Below are 18,591 nucleotides of genomic sequence, written 5' to 3'. Positions count from 1 at the left end.
GCGCCAAAATCCTCTCCACTAACATTCGGACCTTTCGGTTCCTTCGTACCATATGGTCCATTGGCACTCATAACAAACCATATAATTAAAATGGTGGGTTTTTACACGGTGCATATATGTGTGGCCATGTAGTCTAGTGTTTTTCAAAAACCATACCACTCCATAAGATGATAGAAAACGTCCATTTGTTGGGGAACAATGTAAATAATCAAATGGAACACAACGTAAATAAGTCATGCCCCAAAAATCACCCTAACCTTCCATTGAGTTCCCATAATACGAGAGAGAGAGAGATTTCAACATTTTTGCTCCAGTAAGAGGGAAATGAAGGGAGAGAAAAGGGAGATGACATGAACAGAGATTTTACCTCATTTCACCTTTCATCATCGAAAGAATGCAACATAACAACCAGTCAGCACCAGAAAAAAGCCTGAATTCCGCCAACTCTCCACGACAAGTGATGTAACCGATCGGACCCATAAGAAGAATATATTAAATATTCACGCAATTTCTTTTTACTTCGGCCAGCCACCGACAGTGTAAAAGAGGAGTCACAAATATACTCGAGGGGGCTATCTCTACTCAACTCAACAAAGCCTTTGCCCCAAACTAGTTGGGGTTGGCTAGAAAAATATAGGATTCATTTCATGGACGAGTGGTAAAGTTTACGGCCGGCTGCCAACCTGACGCCAACCCTCCTTCTTTATCTTGGCTTGGTACAGACTATGAAAAACACAAGCAGAGTCATCCAAAATAAAAAAGGGGCGAATATATCACTTTCCAAATTTTAATGGAAAATGATATCAGCACAAGCATGTTTTGATAATTGCACTGACATATCTTGTCTTTTATTATTTAAAGAGTTGTCAAGGGTTGTTACAGTTCCCAAAAAGCTCTTGCAAACTAATTAAAAAGAAAAAGACAAGCTGCATTCGTGCAATTATTAAAGATGCTTGCGCAGATATCATTTTAATTGCCAAACTCTCTCTCTCTCTCTCTCTCTCTCTCGCTTGGTCAGCCAAGTCTACTACCTGTCCAATCCCAAAAATCTCCCGGACCCTCGCATTTCTTGGGTTCCCAAGATCCGAAAAATCCTCTCATTCTCTCACAAACCGCATCCCAAAACAGGCCCTTTTTTTTTTTTGCTGGACCCATTTACCTGTTTTATTTTATTTTATTTTATTTTAATTTCATTGTCTGTTTCTTTTTATCCCATCCTTCGGATTTCCAAAAAAATAGAAAAATAAAATATTCTAATGGCTTTAACAGATCAAAAAACAGAAAAAGAATAATTTCCCAACCCCTGAACGCCGTTGAAGTTCTCGGCCATAATTTTTGGTCTGAGTTTCACGGTTTTAGGGTTTGTGCTTTAATTTTTATTTATTTGATTTGAGGGTTTTGGGATTTAGTATTCTGTTTTTTCTCTTCAATTGGGAAGTTATTGTGATTTGTGATCTGGGTTTTTTTAGATTTCTTGGTTTGGGGTCACCATTCTTAAGAAGGCTGATTGGTTGAAGAGGATTTAGGGTTTGAAGAGATTTGGGGGTTTTGAAGAGGAAGTTTCCTCTTTAGTTGTGTCCCTCTCCATTGAATTCCTTTTGATTTGTGATCTGGGTTTTTTACATTTGTGGGTTTGGGGTCGGGGTTTTTTTTTTTGTACCATTCTTAAAAAGGCTGGTTGGTTGAAGAGGATTTAGGGTTTGAGGAGATGATTTTAGGGTTTTGAAGAGGAACAATGCCGGTTGATTGAATAGGCTTTAAGGGTTAAGATTCCTCTACCCTAAAAAAATTTGGCAGCTGGGTTTTATAGAATGCTGCTTGGTCTGAAGAGTTTGGAGTTAAAATATTTGGGATGGTAATAGAAATGATTGGTTGATTGGGGTATATTTTAGCTGGGTTTTGTTACAAACCCGAATTGGTTCGCAACGTGATTGATCTTATTAGAGGGGAAATCAGCCTTTGGACCCATTTCGAGGGAAGGGTCAGTCCTCCTTTGTGCGCAAAGACACACTTTCTGGAACAAGTTTCTTAATTGATTTGAAAAAGGCTACATTTTTTATTTATACGAAATAAGTTTCAATAGGAATGCTGATTGATTATCAGGCTTAATGCATCCAAGGTTGTGGTTGGTAGGTTTGGCGAATTCCGGGAATTGGGCAGTAACCTATGGGTTGCATTTGCTCAAAAGCTAGTACTACAGATGACTATGTTGAAAATCAGAGAGAGAGAGGGTCAGCCAAGTCGTCAAGACGGTTGGTTGTGCCCTCAAGGAGAGAGGAAATTGTACTTGAGACCGACAATGGCGGTGGGAATGATGGGAGGGTTAGGTTGATATCAAAGTCCCAAGAAAATGTGGTTTCCACACCACTGGATGAGGGGGAGAAGAAAGTGAGTGTTGAGATTCAACCCAAGAAAATTACCCATCAAAGGCGGGCGACAGTGGATGTTGGATCGAATGGAGGAGAGCCGAGTTCGAAAATTGTTAATGTGCCAAATGGTGTGGAGGGGGAACAGATTGCTGCAGGGTGGCCTTCTTGGCTCACATCAGCGGCAGGAGAAGCAATCAAAGGGTGGGTTCCTCGCAGGGCAGATTCTTTCGAGAAATTAGACAAAGTGAGTTCTACTCTTAATCTGATGATTCTGATGTGTCTTCTTATCACTTTGTCTGACTTCATGATTTTCTAGGCTCGTCTTTTTATCTGCATTGTTGGTTATTCTATCTATAATGATTGTTTGCTTCATAGCATAGTAACCTGCTGACCATAGATATATTAGAACATTAGTTTTTGTTTCTGTGGAGGGATTGTTAGGATCTATCTTTCATTGTGTAGCAGTCACAGTGTTTGTTTAAGATCTTAGCCACTTGATTGTGTATGGATGTAATTAGCTTATTGGTATGATAAAAGGAGGATAAAAAGGATGGTGGTTATAAAGATGACAAAAAGGTAATCATAAAGTGATTTAATTCCACTTCACGTCTCACCTGATAAAGCAAAAGGTTTAACTTCAGTTCATCAAGGGGACTTACTGACCTCATGAATTTGTTGCAAACGTGAAAACATTATTTGTAAGTTGCAAATGATATGCAGAATTATGTCTAGAAGAGTGTCTTTTCGCTGGATCTATTCATTTTAAGATAATTTGCAGCAAGATACACATATATGGAGAAGACTAATTTGGATATAATTTCTCTTTTGCTCTATGCCAATGATAGGATTTTTGTCTATTGTATCGAACTGATCAAGGAAACTATAAAATGCAGCCAAGTAAAAAATGTGTTCTGAAAGATTTGAGATAGTTGCTCTATGTTTTTTAAGAATTGAAATTAGTAAAAGAGCTGAAAATTTTATTTTGAACTCTATGAATAAATTTAATCTATTAACTTAATGCCATTTACAGTCAGGAATATCCAAGTCACACTATTTTCAGTTCAACTGAATGGTAGATTTTCTTGAAGCAACATTCTACAGGAATGTCCTTGAAAAAGTTCAGATACTCTATACGGAGACTTCTTTAGTGTATCTTTATTGAGTGCCTACAAACGGAGCTTTTTGTCTTCTCATGTGGTGGTGAGCAATTGTGACATATAACTACATTAGACATCAACTTTGCAGTGCTAAGCCAAAATCTCATACCACTTATTGTACCTGAACCTCTTCTGGTTTCTCCACCGGAGACATGGCTCGACTTATGTTAAATGTAAAGAGATAAACAGAATGATATGACATACTATACACTTGCAATAATTTTCATCTCTGACTCACTGTTCAAAGATCAACTGCTAGATATGTGTCATTCTTTAATTCGCTAATTTCATATGCAGTGTGAGTCAGTGACTCTATTGACTGAAACATAATTTGGTGAAGGCAACTTTGGACAATTCTCGAAATGAACCATTTGTTTCTTTAAATTCTGGCAATAAAGGTTCATATGCATAGCTTAGTATTGCATCCTTTTTAATGGTTAAAAATTTTATTCAAAAAAAGAGGACTGAGAAGGTCTATACAAGGAATGATGAGAAGCAAAGAAAGAATAAATACAGATAGAAGCCCACATGGGGCAAGAAAAACAAAAAAAGTCAAGGGGGAGGAAATCAAACAGCTCCACCTCCGCCCTAGAAACACCCTCTCTAGCTAATCTGTCGGCCACTTCATTGGCCGACCAACGAACATGAAGGAAAGAAACCGAAGCCCTGTCCAATCTATCAAGAATCTCATCAAAATAAGGGGCAAATCTCCATGGATATGGATGGGAGCCCCTAAGCCATCTAATCACGTTAGGGAGTCCCCTTCAATCTCCACTTTATTGAGGTCAACATTATCAGGGAACTTTATTCATTGATGCACCTCTCACACTTCAGCTTCATTAGCATCGGCTACTCCAATTGGGTATAAGAAAGCCCATTTCACCACACCCTGCTCATCCCTAAGAACTCCCCTAATGCAAAGAGCACAATGGTCCACAATCTACATCTCTTGCTTTCTCAAGAAGTCCACTGTTTGAATTCTTTCGTTGACTGCCGCCCAACCGAAGGTACAATCCCTTGGATGCCCCAAACTTTGGCAACTCTGGAGGGAGCAGGGTAAGGAACGAGATTGGTGTAGAACGACTCGACAGAGAATTTCTCCAGATCCAAACCCTTTTGTCTGATCTACATAACTTGATGCAACACCCTTTCAAGGTCTCTAAGAACTGGCTCACCATGTCAAGCTCTCTATCAAAGAAGTTCCATCTGAAAATCGGCTTCTAGATCACCCTGATATCTCTGCGCTCAAAATAGTCACAGACCAATGCCTCCTTTGAAGAGGCCAAAGCGAATGACTCAGGGAAAACATCCTTCAAAGGAAGAGGAGAATACCAGACCAAAGTTTCATCCGGGCCCAGAGTAAACTCTGAATCTAACTCCTCCTTAAAACTTATGCTTGAATTTCATGATGTCACGCAATAATGTCACCCCTGACTTTCTGAAATAGTTCAAAGATTCCCAGTGACCCAGAGCCAACTCATACTTGCTGACAATCACTCTAGCCCATAGCTGAGATTCCTCCTCATGCCATAATATCATCCTTTTTGTCACATCAAATTCTACTTTAATTTTTAGAGAAAATGCCAATCTCAAGAAATGATTGTGTTTGTAATGTCCCTTATGCTATACTTAGTGGGGCTGTTCCGATAGGTGTTCATTTCATCCAGGGTGGGGTTATTCCATCTAGCAATCGCCGGTTCTTGGGTCACACAAGGAGGACCGAGAGGAGGCAGGAAGAGTTGGGGTTTCTGGTGGGCAGAGAGGAGGAAATAAAACACAATGGGATATTGAAATACCAGGTATCAGATTTCATTGTCCCTGTGTTTTTGGCAGTCGACAGGAAAAGAAGCAACCAGCCGGCAATGTTCATGTATCCAGGGAGGCATTTTCTAGGGTTAGGGTTTCACACCCCAGTGCCAGTTATACACACCCCACCCCTCCCCACCCTAGCTGCCGAGCAGCCCTACTAACCTTACTTCACTCTGGAAATCATTTTCAGTTTTCATCAGCTGGTCCAGCTCATGAAGTTACAAAATATATTCAAAGTCTTTACGTACTTTTATGGTGTTTTTTAATGAATGGTGACTTGTTTGGTTATACTTATTGCTACAAGCTCTGGACTAGTGATCATTACAGGTTGGAAGTTCCACTCCAGAGCATAATTAAATAACTATGTATAATTTCAAACTCTAACATTCCAACTTGGTTGATCAAAGATATGACAATGTATGAATGTCAAAACCAACTTTATCCTTCTTTTAGATAACTATTCGGATTGTTTGGAGTAGTGCATGTGTGTTAAGCATGTTGACATTACAAGAGAAATTCCTAATTTATGCTTTTCTCTTATATATATATATATATATATATATATTAATAGATTCCTATTTATTTGGATAATTGTGCTCTTTATGAACTAATATTTATGTTGGAAACGATATGATTTGTGTTAAGTTTGTACCAAACAGCCCTTTTAATATTGCCAAGTATAGCAAAGCGAGGAAATATTTTTCATTTTTCTTGAAAGTAGAAGTAATTTTGTCATGAAAAAGACAACGTTGAAAAGATGGCAGAATAGAGAGACGATGAAACGTGTATTCCTAACAACACTTCATTTATACTATAATCATATAATATATTTTTCAACACTATCATGTAACAATCAGAAACCATCATTTGTTTTTTTACAGAGGATTTCATTTATTGGCTTGGTGCATCATCTCTTTTACTGCTTGACAATAATATTGTTTCATGGTCCATTTGTATGACTTCGTGTATTGCTTTTTTAATCCTTTTTTGAATGCTATTCATGCAGATCGGACAAGGAACTTACAGTAACGTATACAAGGCCCGTGATCTTGAAACCGGCAAAATTGTTGCACTGAAGAAAGTGCGATTTGTTAATATGGATCCTGAAAGTGTCCGTTTTATGGCAAGGGAGATTCATATTCTCCGCAGACTCGATCACCCAAATATTGTGAAGCTCGAAGGTTTGGTTACATCACGGATGTCATGCAGCTTATATCTTGTATTTGAATATATGGAGCATGATCTTACTGGACTTGCAGCATTGCCCGGTAATAAGTTTACCGAGCCACAGGTATTTTTGCTCTACTTGACCAATTTTACTTTCTTTTTTCATGTTAGTGTATCTATGTTCTCATTTATAATTACGGGTATTGAGATTTCAGGTCAAGTGTTATATGCAACAGTTACTTCGTGGTCTTGAACACTGCCATAGTAATGGGGTTTTGCATCGAGATATCAAAGGATCAAATCTTTTGATTGATGATAATGGCATTCTCCGGATCGCGGATTTTGGTTTAGCAACATTTTTCCATCCTGATCAGAAACAACCCCTGACAAGCCGTGTAGTAACATTGTGGTATCGGCCTCCGGAACTTTTGCTAGGTGCCACAGAGTATGGGGTTGCGGTCGATCTGTGGAGTACTGGTTGCATCCTTGCAGAATTGCTTGCTGGGAAGCCTATTATGCCAGGAAGAACAGAGGTATACCTCGCTTGATATGTGCTTTGATGTCTTTCAGAAGCTTATATGATGTTGTTGACTTCATCAGAGAATCATGTTTTGAGTTCGATAGACGGGTTCTTATGCTCAGACCTACTTTCAGATGTATTTTGTTTCATGTTAGAAGATTGTACTTTTGTATCATGTCTGGTTTCTACATTTGTAGGATTTTCTATTGCTAAAATCACTTTCAGCAACATTTCGAAAAAAAAAAAAATCACTTTCAGTAAGTCCATCATGAACTATGTCAAAAATATTTCCGATATTTTCGCATTTTTATCACGACATTTTGAGAAAATGACAAAATCCCAAGATTTTAAAAATATGGTGATATTTTCATTTTTTTTACGATTTTTTTTAATTTTTTCTCTTTAATTTTAATTTATTTATATATATATATATTTTAAATAATTTTATTTTTATAGTTTTTTCCCGATATAAACCCAAAAAAATAAAGTAGAGGAATGATAGAATGAAAGGTCGCCCTTGCAAAAACCAGCTTCAAGGGTGCCCTCATTGGTCAATTTCAGCAAAGTTCGTTTATGATGGTGTCGAAAAAAGTGGATGGCACCATAAAAAGTGGAACAGCTAAGTTCGTTGATGATGGCGCCGAAAAAAGTGGATGGCGCCATAAAAAGTGGAACGGCTTTGACTTTTGCTGAAATTGTCCAATGTGGGCGCCCTTGAAGCTGGTTTTTGCAAGGGTGCCTTTCATTCTATCATTGCTCAAAAAATAATATATTGCCGAGAAATTCCGGAGAACGATATTTGTGACATAGATCGTGAATGTTGTAGTATGTAGTTGTATTATATGGTGTAAATTCTCATGGAACTGGTATTTGCATTGATATCCTTATCTGATCTTTCATGATGGTTGAAACTTTATGTTCTACAACTGTAGGTGGAGCAGTTGCACAAGATTTTTAAGCTCTGTGGTTCACCATCTGAGGATTATTGGAGGACATCGAAATTGCCACATGCAACCATTTTCAAACCTCAACACCCCTACAAGCGTTGTGTTGCCGAGACATTCAAGGACTTTCCTTCTTCAGCTTTAGCTCTTATGGATGTACTCCTTGCAATAGAGCCTGGGGCTCGGGGAACTGCAACTTCTGCCCTTAAGAGTGAGGTAATTCTACATCTGAGTGTTTTTTTGTGGCAATTTTGGAAAGCTTAAAATTACTAATCATGCAGTGGTATGACCTTAAAATTTTGGGTAAAATATGATAAAGATGAGAAATGTTTTTTGTTCTTTAGAAAACGGAAATGTGTTCTCCTTAGTTGATTGTGCCTCCGTTTTGGATATATCTGTATGCATTGGTGAAGAGAGGAGGGGGGGGGGTTGTGTTGCTTAGCCTGGTGCTTCTCAATCTATAACTAATACCATGGAAGGGCTATAACCGTAAAACTGTTGCAGGCAATCCTAATATGTACAGGCATGGATACATATAATATATAGGTGCATAGATACATAAGTTTTTTTTTTTTTTTTTGTGTTGTCACGTTTGAGCGTAGATTTTTTGGTCTGACCTCTACCAAAAATACACAGAAATCTCCCCAGTGACGTGAGTTCGAATCCCCCCGGGCTTACCCAATGTGTGTGGTTTACAGGGGTGATTGCACGCATCCGTAGGGAATAGTCCCGCCTAAAAAAATTGGGGTGGGGGATACCCTATTTCATATAAAAAAAGGATTTTTTAGGCTTGCATTGGTTGACACGTGGGTATTAGTCACATACAAGCAATGCAAACGAATTTGCTGAGCTTCACTTACAAGGAGTGCTAACGAGCTTGCTAATAAACTCACCAAGTTGGATGTCACAAGATCCAATTTGTATTTTATGTAGTTGCTTCCCGCTGATGTTTCTTTATAACTCGCTTTGATTTTTTATTTTTTGATTTGTTATCTTTTTTAACATGAAGGGTTCATTAATTTTTCAAAATCTGATTAAATTTGGTTTTACTGTTTTTCTTTTTATTTTGGCCCTTCTATGAATAAAACCCTCCCAAATAATTGGGAGAGAACCAAGTCATACATTTATTTTTCTACTATTTTTTTTTATTAATTTTCCATTTTATGATATGGATTTTTTATTAAAATTAGGAAACCTAAGGAGCTTGTGATTTTGATATTTTTTTGAGGAGACTCTTGAGACCCTTTTGAAATTTATGATTTCCCACATGAACTGCAGTAGCGGTGAAATGATTGGAGGATAGTGATGATGGGATGTGAAGAGACTAGCAATTATGGTTGTGGGTTGATTTGAGATGAGAGCAGAGTTGATGGGATGAGAAGTGAAGTGATAAAGAGGAATGTAGTGTGAAGCCTTTTGATCTTTATGTGGCTTTGAAGAATCAATTAGGGAAACGGAAATGATATATTCACCCCTTTTCTTCCCCAGGCCACTCCCTTTAGGGTAAAAAGAGCAGTCATAAATACACTAGACGGGAGTGCCCCAGGAAGAAAAGGGGGTGCATATCATTTTCCTTAGGGAAAATGGAGCCCTTTTTTTCTTCTCTCTCTCTCTCTCTCTCTCTCTCTCTCTCTCTCTCTCTCTCTCAGAGACTTGGATGCTCTAATATTTAGAACTAGAGAATGAGAGAATTGTTCGTAATATGGGAAGAGGAAGGAGAGGGATGATACACGAGGCCAACGTTGGAGATAGTTTGTTGAAACTAGGTTCATCTACCATTGTTTGAGAGAGAGAGAGAGAGAGAGAGAGAGAGAGAGTACCCGCCTAGTGCTGAAAGAAAGGACAACTCGTTGAGTTGAATATTAGTCCCTTAATATGTGTGCATGTATATGGGGCAGCCCCCAAAATCTGTCACTTTCACCTACGTCATTTATCATTTATGCCCTCGATTGGGTGGCATTGGAGCCAGTAGTCTCTCTCTCTCTCTCTCTCTCTCTCTCTCTCTCTCTCTCTCTCTCTCTCTCTCTCTCTCTCTCCTTGGCTACTCATTTCAGCATTCCTGCAATCAACCAACTACCAAACCTATCTCAAAATCACCTCTAAGTTTGAGGATTTTAAAGAAACGGAAGGTTTTTGCTTATTGTGGCTAGCATCATGCCCTCCTATTGGAAAAACATACAATTGGTACACGTGATTCATCTCTCATGCGCCACAGTTCTTAGAGACGAAGGCAATACATATATCAAGCTAGAGCACACCACCCCATAGGTTGTACGTGATGGTTTTATGCTTGCTTGATCAACTAACTCTGCTGTCTAGCCGTCGAAGGTATGCTCGTGTTCCACAAGAAACCACATTTATCATCATGTCTGCATCGAGTGGCTAAACATGCACCCTCGAGATTAATGGTTTATTTTGCTCCCAAAGCATAGGCACTAGTTGAAGGATGTGGCTCTGTAGCCACTGCAGAGACAAGGCTTTTCAAGTGGTTTTTTTTATTAGATGATAATGTAGATGTTGTCGCCTAGCGTGTCTCGCAAGTGGCAATCTTTGCTCAAGAGGTGATGGAGAATTTGTGTGCAACTCTTGTGGCGCTTATATGTGGAGCAATGAATCAATACTTTCCATTTGGTACGCAATTTCGATCAATCCCTCCCAATTTTTTCAACACGGTGATTTTGATCTCGAGCTTTAATCTCCTTTCCTCTCCTCCGCCTCCACCTCATGCATGATGTGGTAACCGAGATGTATAGGCTCAGTTCCCATTCTTGTCACCCTATTTTGCAGAGGGCAGCCATGCGTCTTTTTTGTTTTTGAATGGTCAGGGGGCAGCCAATTCTTCATCATTTTTAAGAAGTTGTTGTACTTACATGCTTGACCTTGACAATTGGACGGAAATACCTAATTTTGTGTTGGAATTCAGGCAGCATTGGATCATTCCTCTATACATGAGTATGATGATAGTGCACGTGGATTTTAGTGGAGCTTAATGAGGGTGAGAGTTAGCATCTTCCATCCATGTTTCTGGTTTTCATAAATTATGAGGGAATCGCATTCCGTGTTCTGTAATAATGGTTCATGGTACCTCCCCGCACTGTATCACTGGTTTTGACTTTCGCGAAATCAAACAAACTGCGGGGAAGAACACCCCTCGGCAATTGTAGGAACACTGCACTAGTTTGGCTCCCGCTTCTAATGTACAGAACACTGGAGATTGCTGAGTAGAGAAAACTAGAATGCTATTTTGAGAGAGAGAGAGAGAGAGAGAGAGAGAGAGAGAGAGAGAGAGAGAGAGAGAGAGAGAGAGAGAGCTTGACTGATGTAGTGTCCCTATCGCTCCCTTCAGATTTCTTCTTAAAAAAATAGAAAACTCTTTTAACTTATATAAAATTATAATAATCACCATTAGTAGTAAGTTTTTAATAATTTATATAAGAAAAAATTTGTTAATTTTCTATAAAACTAGAATACATATGTATTTAAATTATTAAAAGGTATCTTCTTGTTGGAACTTGTTAAAAATTAAAGTGACTAATTATAGTAGTAAACTAAGTAACTTCTATATAAACTTTATATAACTTTAATCTTTAATATATTTTATCATTTGTGTAGCTTGAAAGTATTTTACGGTATTCTTGGAATATATTAAAAACCACTTGCTGATGGTGCCTTTTGAACTATTGTAGTTTTGTTAACTTAAGTTTTTTTTCCGTAATGAATTGTAACTTTTTTAAAAAATAATGATGAATTATAACTTTGATTTATGAGCTCTGTACATATTTTACTGACCTTTAGTCATTTTTAATATAAGCAAGTAAGTACACACACATGTAGAAAATTGGGGGTCGAAGCTCATTCTATCCCAAGCATATGAGGTTCTGCGGGAAAATAGCATATAATGTATTGTTTGCTGTATCTGGTTCTATATTCTTCCTCGAATACCCGTGAAATATGTCAGATACATGCACACGCACATCCATCAGGATTTCCTGGTTTTAAATTTTCAGATTCCGTCACACTATAGTGTTTAGTTTCTTCCTAAATTTTTAGATTCGTTTTTTGTTAAACTTTCTAGGTTTTCTTTTTCAGTTCTTCACGACAGAACCTCTTGCCTGTGATCCTTCAAGTTTGCCCAAATATCCACCAAGCAAGGAGATTGATGCTAAACTTCGAGATGAGGAATCTAGGAGGTATGTCTGTACATTTTTTTTGCTTCGTATTCATTTCCTTTGCCATGCTAAAAGATATTCTGCTTTCATGAAAGGTGAGAAAAGCAGTGTGTTTTACAAGTGTTTATTATTAATTACCTATTATTGTGTTGTGTAATAGTAAAGTTTGTTGAGCATGTTAGGAATTAGTATAACTATCAATTTAACAAATAAATATGCAAAGATCAAAGGGTCACTTTGAAGTCATACAATAAATAGAAAGAGAGAAAGAAAAGGAAGTTTTTTTTGGAATTACCCTTATCCTTATGTACCGATCTCACTTGAAACAAATAGGTCTTTATTTTGACAAATGTCTCCAAGCCAACATAGGCGAGTCAAAGCAATTTTTGATTGACTGGTCAAAATCAAGTTGTTTGGGGGAGTCAATGATTAACTTTGGGAGTTTTTGACCAATTGTCTACCAACCCTCATTTGGTTATGAAGGGATACTCCATATGATCGGATACTCCAAACCAAGGAAGCTTTCGATTCCCGCTCTGGCAACCTTGAGCAGGATTCTTCCTTGGGAGCCTTCGATTCCCGCTCTGGCAACCTTGCTCCAAACAGTATCCTAATTTCGTAGGAATGACCTGATATCACTATTATACCTTAGTTCTGGTTTAGAAAGAGTTAATGTTGCATTCAAGAAAACAGTTTTAGATTCAAGAAACATGATTATATGATATATTTCAGATTCAACAAGTCAAGATCAAGACCCAAGAATCAATAATTAAGAATCAAGAAACAATATCAAAGTTCAAGATTTGAAAAAAAGAAATCAAGATTTGAGACCAACTAATAATATCGGATACCAACAGTTGGAAGATAACAAAAGAATCGAAAAACATAAGGGAAAAAGGTATGGGGGCGGCGGAAAGGTAAAAGGGAAGCGGAAAACATAAACCAGAATAGAGAAACAAATTTGAAATGGGAAATTTAAAGGGATTCAATTGAGATAGTATAGGAATGAAAAGGAGAAGTAGAGAATAATGGTTGCCAATAAAATACACCAATGCTATCTAGTAATTCACTTAAATATTCAAAGAATCATTATGATCATACCATTATCAAAGCAATCCACCTTTGATCTCTAAGAATCCACATATAGGGTCTGCTCCATTAATCCACACGCAAGATTATAGGCTGCAAAAGCTCTTGAAAGCTTATTTCATCAAACATCTATCTTTTTACAAGCCAAAGAATCCTTTACGTCCATTTCAAAAAAAAAGAACAAAGAAAAGTATCCCTTTATACAAACTAAACTAAAAGAAAAAGTAAGGTTTTGAAATTTGGACTCGTAATTGAAGCCTCCTATTCTCTTCACAGGAATTAGGAATAACCACATCAAAATAAAACCCCAACTTGAAAATTATACTCATACGATTATACCTAATGGAAAGAAATAAAAAAAACACCGGACACTCCTCGTGGACCTCTCCTCTCTTTTTCTTTCTCGATTGATGGTCCCCATCACTACAATTATGAATGCATTCACAAGGCGCTGATCTCATGTTAAATAGCATATACCATGTTTTAGTTGTTACTGATCAAAGTTATTAAATGTTTTTTTTTCTCTATTTGAATCTTCTGTGTGGGCCATTATCATTGAATCATGGTGTCATTTGGTGTTCCATTCAAACGAATTGGTAATCACGATGTTTGGTTATGCTTTAATATTTCGGGAATGAGTTATTCCTTTTCCTTCTGATGTTTCTATTTTGGTACCAGGCAAAGAGCAGCAGCTCTGAAAGGGAATGGATCCGAATCTGGAATAAAAGGGCGAAGAGATTCCAAAGCAATGCCAGCACCAGGTGCAAATGCTGAGCTACAGGCATCACTACAGGTACTGCGTTCTTGTTCTTATCCTTGGAATTGTGGGGTTCTTATCTTAGAAGCAGGAACCTCCTCTCGGGGTGCCGCTCCCACCTCGGAACCTCGATTCGGCGCTCCTTAGGAAGGAGCTTCCAGGGAACGCGACCCCAGAGAGACGGGAACCACTCTAATGACGCTCCCAGTCTGCTTCTATTACTCTATAAGTCCCACCATCACCAACTTCCTTATATCAAACTCCTCCAACTCTTCAAAGTACTTCATTTGAGCAAGCACAAAGGCTTGTACATCTTCAGAAGACACAAGGAACGAGTGCACACAAATGAAGATGGTGAAGATGGTTAGAAATTAGCTTTTAGATGTACTTAAATTTTGAAAGATACAAATGAAAAATGGTTAGAAACTATTATTTTTTTATGTACTTGAATTTTGAAAGATATATAAAGAAAATATTACATGCACGCTCCCACGGCGCTCCCAAACTTAGACTCTTCTAGACCCCACGCTTCCCCGCCCCCTCTCCCGCCTCCGCTCCAGCCCCCGCACCCGCTTCGTGCTTCTAAGGTTCTTATTTACAAAAGATAATTTGAAAATGCAAATACAACTTGTATTTTTTTGGACTTGGTATTCACTGGCGATGTTCTCAAACTTGATTTAATCTAATAAATGTGTGCTTTGTGCTTAATACTCCATTCCATTCATTGGATAATGCAGAAGCGACAGGCACATTCAAATCCTAAAAGCAACAGTGAGAAGTACAATCCCCCAGAGGATAGTGTGTCTGGGTTTCCAATTGATCCTCCCAGAGGAACTAGAAAGAATGGCTTCTCTCATTCCAGTCCATTGATGCACCCTGATGCATTTGGATCTTCACGGAATAAGAAGTTAAAGGAAGATGAGCTTCGGATTGCTCCTGGTCGAGCATTTGGTTCTTCGAAGGATTCAAATGGCCGTGAATTGAAGACACAGAGATCTTACATGCCCCAAGGGACCACTGAATTGGCCAACTTGTCTAGTTTGGTAGCAGCAAGAAGCAATGGGAAGTCCGATATTCCAAGAGAGAAGAGTGTGCCTCCACAGCGACCAGATGACAGATACAACCAACTAGATGTTGCCGAGTCCTCTGAGAAGCAAGATTGGAACCATCATTTGCTGGATAGGCCAACCTCTTCCCATAAGAAGGACAATAAGGTGAGTTGAAAGGAATCTACAAATTCCAGTAATTTTATAAATTGGTCCATAATCTTCATGTTGTAGTCTAATCCATAAATCAAATGCATGATGAATTCAGGAGCTACCTATGTCACAAATATCGTTCTCAGGAATTTCTCTGCAAGGGAAAATCTCGGGATATATTAATTTTTTTTTTATTTTTTTCGGGTTTATATCGGGAAAAATGATAAAAATAAAATTATTTAAAAATATATAAATATATAAAATTTAAGAAAAAAAATATCGTAAAAATATCGGGATATTATCGTGATATTTAATGATAAAAAAAACATTTTTAAAATCTTGGGATTACTTCGGATTTTGTCGTTTTATCAAAATGTCTTGATAAAAATGCGATATTTTGAAAATGTCGGAGATGTTTGTGACACAGGGAGCTACAAAAATATCTGGAACTTGTGTAACTTGGGCGTTGATGCTGTTTGTTGGCAGTTTCAGATATTGCAAATGGTACCTTTGAGACCTATAATTGCAACCATGAGTCTAAACTTTTTAAGAAACATAATTCAAGACATCATCACTCAAGACATGGCTGCAATGTGTGAAAACATGAGGCTGGACCAAAAGTTCCAGACATACCTCTCCAAAAATTCTATACTAATCCATGCACAGTAATATACATAAATATTAATAAATAAAAAAGTCGATAAATTTATTATGATACACAGAAACACAGACTATATTCAATATTCAAGACTACATAATATGGGCTGCCATACACATGCCCCCGTGCTATTTAAAATATTACAAAATCATTTATTGGTTTGTGTAGCTATGTATAGCATTAGTTACTGTTAAATTTCTTTCATCCATTTTGTACGCAGTGAGAAAACTTGTGGAACACCCAATTTTACTTAAAACCTTTTAGTTATATTAAATTTCTTTCATTTATATTGTACACAGTGAGAAAACTTGTGGAACACCCAAGGTTATTTAAAACTATGTAATTATATTAAATTTCTTTCATCTATATTGTACACAGTGAGAAAACTTGTGGAATACCCAAGGTTATTTAAAACTTTTAAGTTATTTTAAATTTCTTTCATCTATGTTGTACATAGTGAGAAAACTTGTGGAATACCCAAGTTTATTTAAAACATTTTAGTTATATTAAATTTCTTACATGTATAATGTAATAGTGAGAAAACTTGGGGAATCCCCAAGGTTCTTTAAAACTTTATATAGGTAAGCTTTCCCTTTGTAATACCTTTACTACGGAAAACTTGGGCGGCCCCGACTGGTACAACTCAGGTCGTTTTTTGGGAATTCGGGTTTAGCTTTTACGATAAAATCGGGTCAGGTTTGGGTTGAACCTAATTCAATTTTTAGCAAAAGCTCAACTCGACCCGATCCTATTTGCACTCCTAGCGACTCCTTGTTTATCTAAAACCATTTAGTTATTGAATACCTTTTTAATGTAAATTTCTTTATATCTATTAAAGATATTATAAATGTAAATTACTTGTTAGCTATTAAATAGCCTGCAAATATAAATTTACCTAATTATCTATACTCTATGTAATGAGAAAACTTGAGCGAGGCTATTTAAAACCTTATAGATGTGAACTTCTTTTTTCTTTTTGAATGATGTAGATGTAAAGTTCTGTTTAACTATTAAATACCTTACAAGGGATTTGCTAGGGACCATCGCATAAGGCATTTCGCGAACTGGCTGTTGCAAGAGAGAGCAGCCACATAGACTCCTTTTTATTTTTTTGTCTTATTCATTTAATTCATCCTATGTGGCTGCTCTCTCATGCAACAGCTGGTCTGCGAAATGCCTTATGCGATGGTCCGTAGCAAATCCCATCTTACAATTGTAAGCTTCTTTACAGTCACTAAATATCTTACACATGTAAGTTTCTCTATAGCTATTAAGTAACTTGTAGATGTAAATTTTTATAGCAATTAAATACCTGACATTTTAAAGCTTTGGCTCTATTTTTAATTTCTAAATTTTGTCATAGGTTTTTCTCATATCACATGCCATTTTTTGTTTTGACGAAAAAATAATTTGTGATACCCACTGATCATTGTCAGAGACCTGAAACCTTAGCTACCAATTGGGAGAAAGTTATTGAAATCTTATCAATAAAAAGTAAGGGCGATGATATCCCCCCCCTGCATTACGCATGCGCTCCCGTATAAAGTGATTTGACGTTAAAAAGCATTAAAGTTGCACACTGTTCACATCAAATCACCTTATAAGGGGAGCCCATGCGTAGTGCCGCGTGGTGGGGGTGGAGTGTGTGTGTGGCGGGGGGGGGGGGGGGGCGTGGTTTGGGGTTGTTGAAAATATTATCTTAAGTATCTAAAAACTGTGTAACAGTAACAGAAGGAACTAATACCTTCAGTATGATTAATCTTGCTAGATGCAAAAGCAAATAGCAAGGGTTTTTTAATGAAAATCTTTCCTCTCAACAGGAAAAATTGTAATGGGAACCTTAGGAAGGTTGGCCTACAAAATCTTGGCTCTTTTGTAGATTATGTGGTATTAAGTGTCGAAGTTCATTAAGGTTCTGGATTTTACAACTGACCTTCATTCTAAAAACTAGATTTTATGGTACCGAAAACTACTTGTCCTGACAGTTCATCAGAATTTTTAACTTGGGCGTGTGCATTCTTTGTGACATCAGGGTTATGGCTCTAAGAAGAACAGAATCCACTACTCTGGACCATTGATGCCTCTAGGAGGAAACATTGATGAAATGCTCAAAGAGCACGAAAGGCAAATCCAACAGGCCGTTCGTAAAGCACGTCTTGACAAAGCCAAGACCAAGAAAAACTATGACAGGAATGCCCAATTCGAATCACTACTTTACTCGGGGAGAAATGGCAGTTCAGATGTTTGAGTAACAAACTGTACTTTATACTGGTTTAATGCTCCGACAGCGCAATGAACAATGCTGTCATTCAAAGGGAAGAATAGGTCTGAAAATTCCACAGAAATTATATTATTCGTTAAAAGTCCTTTTGGGAGTTTGGCTTTGTCATCGTCGGTTACAGCGGGGGAGTTTGCACTACACACAGGTTCTTCAAGGTGCAAAATTATGTGAGATTTCGAGGTCAACATACTTTAATTTGTTATACAAGCTAGATTAGATTTGTTGGAAATGGATGCTGAATTTCGGACCTGGGTGGGAATTCTATATTTTGGAAGCTTCTGGTTCAGGAATGGCCTCTATCTACACTATTATTAACTTCAAGCTTAGAATGAAGAAGAATCTGCCATGATCAACTGTACAATTTGATAAACTGCCCCATACTTTTGTGAGGCAATGCCATCTTCCCAAATTTAAATGAATTTATTTAGTCAAAGAAAGAGATTGCTCAAGTTATGTCTTTGTTTAACTAGTA

The 18,591-nt window shown here is 37.5% G+C and overlaps 1 protein-coding gene across 1 annotated transcript; it reads left to right on the top strand.

Annotated features, from left to right (window-relative positions):
- The first annotated feature begins 1,022 nt into the window (after positions 1 to 1,022).
- LOC143864676 (putative serine/threonine-protein kinase At1g54610) lies at positions 1,023 to 18,568 on the top strand. The gene is made up of 8 exons (XM_077375421.1): positions 1,023 to 2,613; positions 6,342 to 6,626; positions 6,718 to 7,035; positions 7,955 to 8,182; positions 12,056 to 12,156; positions 13,903 to 14,017; positions 14,719 to 15,195; positions 17,871 to 18,568. Exons 1-8 carry the CDS (start codon positions 2,167 to 2,169, stop codon positions 18,084 to 18,086), a joined length of 2,187 nt encoding a protein of 728 aa, XP_077231536.1. The 5' UTR covers positions 1,023 to 2,166; the 3' UTR covers positions 18,087 to 18,568.
- Positions 18,569 to 18,591: the final 23 nt, after the last annotated feature.

Source organism: Tasmannia lanceolata, unplaced genomic scaffold, assembly GCF_043159265.1.
Source record: "Tasmannia lanceolata isolate RefF3 unplaced genomic scaffold, GAP_Taslan_0.1 ptg000054l, whole genome shotgun sequence".
NCBI classification, from domain to species: Eukaryota; Viridiplantae; Streptophyta; class Magnoliopsida; order Canellales; family Winteraceae; genus Tasmannia; species Tasmannia lanceolata.
This window is presented reverse-complemented; position numbering and strand designations above follow the sequence as displayed.

Coding starts and splice junctions, on each gene's coding strand:
- LOC143864676 (XM_077375421.1), top strand. CDS start 2,167: ATGGGTTGCATTTGCTCAAAAGCTAGTACTACAGATGACTATGTTGAA. Junction 2,614..6,341: donor CTTTCGAGAAATTAGACAAA/GTGAGTTCTACT, acceptor CTATTCATGCAG/ATCGGACAAGGAACTTACAG. Junction 7,036..7,954: donor TTATGCCAGGAAGAACAGAG/GTATACCTCGCT, acceptor CTACAACTGTAG/GTGGAGCAGTTGCACAAGAT.